This window comes from Nematolebias whitei, chromosome 14 (genome assembly GCF_014905685.2).
Source record: "Nematolebias whitei isolate Nwh7 chromosome 14, NemWhi1, whole genome shotgun sequence".
NCBI classification, from domain to species: Eukaryota; Metazoa; Chordata; class Actinopteri; order Cyprinodontiformes; family Rivulidae; genus Nematolebias; species Nematolebias whitei.
The window spans coordinates 15517226-15524114 of record NC_056511.1 but is presented as its reverse complement, the minus strand read 5'-3'; the positions used below and the strand labels follow the sequence as shown (position 1 = coordinate 15524114).

Below are 6889 nucleotides of genomic sequence, written 5' to 3'. Positions count from 1 at the left end.
GTACCCGGACAAAACCAACACATGTTCAAGGAGAATGTGCAAACTCCAATCTAGGCCAGGAGGCAATCCTGCAACTTTCTCGCTGAGAGGTGACAGCTCTAACCACTGAGCTGCAGTGCCATCATCTCATAAATTAGTGCACCCAGTTTAAAGGAAATCTCAGCAAGTAAGAACTGGATGTACATCTAAAAACTGTTCATCTTTTGGAGTCAACCAGATTCATGCTAACCCACCTTAACAAACACATCCATGGTTTTATCTCTGTCATTTTTACAGATATTCAACCCAAATTTACTGGGGTGGTAACTGGGACTCATCCCCAACAGAGTGCTCACTGATCGCAACTGATCTTTTGTTTAAAACATGAGAGGAGACAAGCGATATGCTTTAATTTCTAACTGTTTTTGCAATCCAGACAAATCAACTGACATGATTAGTCTTTGGTTAAAAATTTTTGGACGGCACACAGTCGGCTGAAGGTGGATCTTTTTGATCCTTGTGCACTTGTTGTTTTTCTTTCAGCTGCCCTGTTCTGTAGGAGTCACAACATAGTTGTGCGAAAATTTGGGTTTTACACCAGATGCTTTTCCTGACATAACAGGGAGTCGAACCTGCAGCGTTAGGATTCTGAGACTGGGGCACTGACCGCTGAGCCACTATAGCCTCTTGGTTCATGTGCACTAAGCAACACTGAGCAAAAGAGGAAAGAAGGAATAATAAAATTGTATTTTAACTCAAACAAGGAGTGGGGGGAGTGGTGGTCAGAGGCTAAAGAACGTGAGCCTGTGATCGGAAGGTCATCAATTCGACATTAGAACCTCGTAACAACATCAGAATATGGATGGGAAAGGTGAAGCACCCACATCTGCCTCCCTCTTCATTTGCCCCACTCAGCCCTTGAGCAAGGTTCTTAACCCCCGCCATCTGCTCCCCTGGGTGCCCTGATCTCCGCTCCACACAGAGGGCTGTGGTAGCTCTGTGGTCTGTGGTTGTGTCAGGAAGAACATCCGGCGTAAAAACAATTGCAAAGTCTTTGTGTGACTTAGTTCACTGTGGCAAGCCCTGAAGAAGGGAGCAGCCGAAAGAAGAAAAAGAAAATCCAACAAGGAGTGGAGAACGATATTACAGACAAAGGAAGGGTTGAAATGCTTAGTTGTGGGAAACAAGTAGGAGTTTAAGTGATTGGATTAAAAAGAGTGAATATTAAACTTTAACAAAAACAAAGACTCCTCCTAAATCCCCCAAAGCATGATGGGATACTCACCGTTCATGCTGCAGTAACATCAGGACCAGCAGGATCAGAGTGATGGCCCCCACTGCATAAAGCACTGGCGTCCACACGGATATCGAGTCTTTTAAAATGTTTGTATATGGGAAGGGAAAAGAGGGCATTTAGTTGTACAATAATTTATCTGCAGATGTACAAACTGTAACAAACAGCTGGCAGCTTACTTGTGCTTTTATTGAAGCCCCAGACCACAGGCTCGCTCCAGTCACTCCAGAATATGGAGCCTCCACACATCTCAGCCATTTTACTTCGTACCTGCAGCTCATATCTGGCGCTGCTGGAGGGGAAGTTGATGTAGTAACTGTCATCAGGAACTATAGTGTGCTGCAAAATAAAACAGTCAATAAAACACCATGATGAAACCAAAAGATTTAAATAAAGTTTGACAGTATAAAACAGAAGAAAGCAGCAGCCTACCTCCCACTTGTTGTTGTTTATTCTGTAGCGAACTTCCCTCTCCACACACGTTGCAGTCTGGTTCCAGTAAAACCACAGGTTGAAGTCAGATCCATTTTGGACGGTCACGTTGGTTGGTGGATTTAACTTGACTGGTGACAGCACAAAAAAAGTGACAGAAAATGTGATTCATTTATTAAATGGTCTAGTTTTATATTATACAATAATAAAGTTCATACCTCTGTTTTTAAGTTGGTGTTTCATCTGAGCCATCTCGCTGCCATGTTTCAGGACAGTATAAAATGTCATGAATCTTAATTTAACGACGTAAGCTTGAATACATCCAACGTTTGTGTCGTTTTCTAACAAGTACTTGGAACAGTTTGTCTCCTTTTGGTAGTGCACCCTGCGCATAGATAAAATTTTGTTACTCATACAAAAAATGCTCATATATATATGTATATTTCAACTGTAATCAGTTTAATCTCTCATATGAATATTAGTTGTTTTAAGTTTTTCTGAAAAAAAAAAAAAAAAAAACCCTTTCCATTGCTTTCCTTCTTATCTTACTCATGGAGAAAATTAAATTCAAGTCATAAAGCAACATATTTATAATTCCAGCACAGGAAAAATTACTAAGATTTCAAATAAAACCCGCTACCGTACTAACCAGCTGGAAAATGTGTAATTGACCTCTGGAGTCCCGTCTTTATTCCAGGAACATTGAACATACTCCAAGTTCACCACTTGACACTCCACATCTGTCCAAAACAAGAGATTTTTTTCATCATTACTGAACAAAAATGAGAATCGTTTCATAAAATAATTAATGAAAGTATTTTTTCCTCACCAACCTGCAAACCAAAGTTTTAAACAAAGATCTAATAGTTAGCATGCTTGGGTTGTCTGCCTGGGCCACTACAACACCAAGCTTTAGCTGCAAATCTGTAAAACTGAGCCATTTTTGTGTGCTAAGGATGATTAGTTGTGATAAGGCTTATGCAAGTTTGCAGCACAATGGGTTAGTGGTTAGCACTGTTGCCTCACAGCAAGAAGGTCCTGGGTTCAATCCCCAGGTTGGACCTGGGGTCTTTCTATGTGGAGTTTGCATGTGTTTTCCCCAGGTACTCTGGTTTCCTCCCACAGTACAAAAACATGCATGTTAGGCTGCCTTCAGGCACAGGCCTCCCTTCTAAGAGATCTGTGATCTCAATAAGATTTGCCTGATTAAATAAAGGTTAATAAATAAAATAAGCTTTTCAGATGTATATGTACATCCAAAAAATACCGGTACTTTGTGAGCATTTCATTAAAATCTGTACATCAGCTCGTGTCATATTTTGCTAACAATTAAACAAACTAACTCCTGGAAGCCATTACTTATGCATGATTGCTCACCGCTGCAGCTGATAAGCAGCAAAAACAATCTTTTAAACCCACACTTGTTGAAAATTGTGCAACTTCAATTTCTAAGTTGACACGTTCTCTCACGAACAACCAAAATATATAAAAAACCCAGCTGACCACAGAGAGGAAAGTTGTGCACTGAAACTCTGCACATCTTTGTTTTTCAGCCAGCCTCACAGTTTGAACAAAGTGATATGAAGATATCACAATAAAGACGCCGGCGATTTGTAAGGCTTTCCATCTGAGGTCTGTGTCTCTGCATGTCTTTATCATAACTCTGCACGGAAAGGAAGCGTCAGAAGAACTGAAAAAGTCCGATTGTAGGCCATGATAAAACAAATAAAGATGATTTTTGACAAGTAAAATATAAGTAACATTTTCAACAGTTAAATAAACCATAATAAATTAAAATAATATACTTTATTTGTCACTTTATATGTACAGACAGTGTTGGAAACACTATAGAAATCTTGGGCTAACATCAAGGAGAACTTCAGGTTAGCAGATAAAGGAAGCAGTAGCAGCTTAGAAAACGTTTAAAAATGCAGGAGTTTTGAAAATATCTCAGCACGACACCACGTACTTTGAACTTTTGCAGGATATCTCCATCTTCTATCGTTTCTTCGTAGTTGGGTTGAGGAGGCAACAGGCCCAGGAGAAAAACCCATACATCCCTCTCTGCAGTGACACTCTCCAGCTCCTCCTGGGCCCTCCCCAGTGGGTTGTGCCTGGAAAATCCTCCAAAGGGGCAGCGTCCCAGAGGTGTCCTAATCAGATGCCCGAACCAGATACACTAACTCCTCTCAATGCGAATGTCTGAGCTCCCCCCAGAAAACAGAGCACCTTTCTCTAAGGCTGAGCCCGGCCACCCTACAAAGGAAGCCCATTGTATCTGGGATCGTGCTCTTTTGGTCACGATCCAAACTTCATGACCACAGGTGAGGACTGGAACGTAGACAGACCAGTAAATCCTGAAGCAATGCTCTCATCACTGAGGACGAAGCCCGACATGTCAGAGCAGGGTCCGTGTCTGAATAATGCAGAATGCAGGCAGAAGCAAAGGTTTAATGCGCTTTGATGGCCATGAAAGGACAAACACCCCCTCAGCTCCGATCTTCTGCCCCTTTTACTCAGCCACGTCTGTCCGCCGACCATTAATATGAGCAGTCAAAGCTTAATTAAAAATGTCGGGTTTTTGTTTCGGGTTTGGACCTACATGTAATTACTGTTAATTCATCGGGTCGGGTGGGCTTCGGAAATGATGGCTACGGACTGGAGCCGGGTCGGATTTTTTGGGCTCGAATGCAACTCTATCTCTCGCTCCATCCTGCCGTCACTGCTGAAGAAGACGCCCACCTGAGGCAAACATTTTGCTCTTGCAAAAATACCTTTGTTTCAAACTTCCATGTCTCTTGGCGGGCTCAGTACAGTATTGTTGCAGGACTATCCTCCCCAAACAGTTCCACAGCCATTACATTGCTTGAACTAACTGTAGCTCAAAAAATACAGTCAAGGTTTTAGTTTAGGTTTTTATTAAGCACGAAAATTCAAGACCGGAAAGTAAAGACACATCCTTGAGAAGAGTTTCATTTGTTCATCGTGTCCAACTGAACTGAAAACACAATCCTGACAGTGGGATGGTTTGAGAATGAATATGCAAACAAAATAAAGGGGGTGGGGTAAGAAACTACAGTTTTAATTTATCTGAGCATGTTGGGGTTTGACAGAAGCAACACAAAACTGACAAATATCAAATTAAAGATATCACAGAACAATGTCGCAACATTAAAGTGGACGTCTGAAGCACTTTAAGAATCTGGAACAAAAAGTCATAACATTCCTTGAAGGAATGCATCTGACCCGCCACAGTTTGAGAAATTTTGGTCAAACTTTTGAAAAATAACGTGACTGCACCAAATATTGCGACATCTTGAACAATCTTTTGGAGCTATAACTGTGTGGGGTGCATCTTGAATTGGGTTTACTCCAAAGGTAAATCATGGACATCCAAAAATGCTTTTTATCGAAAAGTTTCAGAAATTTAATTATTTAATTAAAAAAAGTAAATAAATTTAAGGATAATCTACATTTCACCTTTTAACACAGGACAGTGATACTGTGACTGTGGCGTTCTTTCTCACATTGTAAACTAAACAAATAGAAACGTTTAATTTCATGTTTCTATTTTTACCGTAGAAGTAGTTACCCTGAGAATGAATCATTAGGTGACATATGACTGTGTTGTTCTGACTGATGCACAAGATTAAATGGATACCACACTCAAGCACCGGCTAGATAATGAAATAAATGTCACGAAGGGGAATTTTTTAAAACAGTGCTCTGTAACAGAAGTTAAATAATCTTATTTTAATGTGGTGGTCTTAAGTTGGGAATTATTACAAATGTCAGCTACCATTCATTATAGCTCACTCGGACAGATTATTAATCAATCTGCCATGCATTTTAAGAAAATCCTACGCAGTTCAGTCACATATAAACTATTAATATAAAATCAAAACTATAATTTATTAGATTATTAAAGCTCTTACCAGGAGGCTTTTTGGCCACTGTTTGTCCAACCAGGCAGAGAAGCAGAAGCAGTCGAGTCAACATGGCAGCAGACAGACTCTCAGTGAGTTCAACGTTTAGTGGGAGTCTATCTTTGTGTTAGAGTCCGCCTTAACTTCTCCAGTGTGGGTTTTTAACTTCCTGTCAGCGAAGATCTGAATGAAGACAAGGGAGCTGTTAACATTTTAGCAGACTGGGGACTTAGCCCAACTCAGAAATTGTTTATTTTCTTACAACTGTTGCAAAAGTATAGCTTACCGTATCTTTGTGGTAAATAAAATGGATTTTGCTTTAAGTGTATGAGTACATAATGCAGTTTTATAATACATTTTACTGCAATTCCATCCCCCATGAAGCCTATAGTGGGGTCTGTTACCAGTTAAATTGTTACACAAATGAAAAAGGTGCCACATTTTAAATAGAAATAAAACTTAAATGCCAAATTAAACAGATACTTTTTTTCAAAATGGCTGCCACATTATGCATTGAGCTAATTAATGTTGTTTTTAGGTTATGTAGGATATTAATATTGGTGTAGGTTTACAGGTATGGGGATTCCATTGAACCAACAAACATCCATTTTGGGTGGTGGCCATCTTGGATGTCTTAGACTGTATGATTTTAAACATCTATAGAATGAAGGGTAATATAAAGGCACAAGATTTTGGTGTCTGGTTATGTCTATAAGCACTAGGAATTTCAACTTGAAGCAAATTTGTACTATTTTCTTTAAAATGGCCGCTTCACCACTGGTGTTAAATATTTGAAATGAAGAGTAATTGACCTAGGACCACGATGCATCAGTTGCATAAAGGATCCTCTATCAGTTACAAAGAGTTATTAACCGTCTTTATTTTTGTTGATGTAGCATGAGATAGCAGACACTGTATGTCTGCGTATGCAGCACCAGAAATACATTTATGGGTTTTTGTTTTTCCACCAAAAAATAAGTAAAAAAAAAAAAAAGGTTTAGAAGTTGCACTGATACGACTGACGTTGCATTTTGTAACTGCTAAAACATGAAGTGAAACTCAAATACTTCTGGTTTTTGGGTGTCAAAGGCCCTAAATTGTCCAAGTCATTTGTGAGAAAAGTTAACATTGCTATAATTTTGCACATTATGATTAAATTTTGGAATTTAGTATAATATCATCTTGAACTTCATCAAATCTACAGTTACCTTGTCCTAATTATATATATATATATATGTATATTGCATACATATATATA

General features: G+C 39.3%; 1 protein-coding gene across 1 annotated transcript; it reads right to left on the bottom strand.

Moving 5' to 3' along the window:
• Nucleotides 1-444: 444 nt before the first annotated feature.
• On the bottom strand, nucleotides 445-5704 carry LOC119420846 (cytokine receptor common subunit gamma-like). Its single transcript, XM_037688270.1, has 7 exons — nucleotides 5641-5704; nucleotides 2355-2445; nucleotides 1924-2090; nucleotides 1706-1836; nucleotides 1453-1612; nucleotides 1265-1352; nucleotides 445-532 (listed from the first exon to the last, which is right to left on the bottom strand). Exons 1-7 carry the CDS (start codon nucleotides 5702-5704, stop codon nucleotides 445-447), a joined length of 789 nt encoding a protein of 262 aa, XP_037544198.1.
• Between the last annotated feature and the right edge of the window lie 1185 nt (nucleotides 5705-6889).

Bases quoted from the DNA above. Each gene is read 5' to 3' on its own strand.
- LOC119420846 (XM_037688270.1), bottom strand. From the start codon at position 5,704: ATGTTGACTCGACTGCTTCTGCTTCTCTGCCTGGTTGGACAAACAGTG. The intron at 2,091-2,354 runs GTTAGTACGGTA...ATCTATGCGCAG, and splicing joins AATTACACATTTTCCAGCTG to GGTGCACTACCAAAAGGAGA. The intron at 1,613-1,705 runs GTAGGCTGCTGC...TTTATTTTGCAG, and splicing joins TAAACAACAACAAGTGGGAG to CACACTATAGTTCCTGATGA.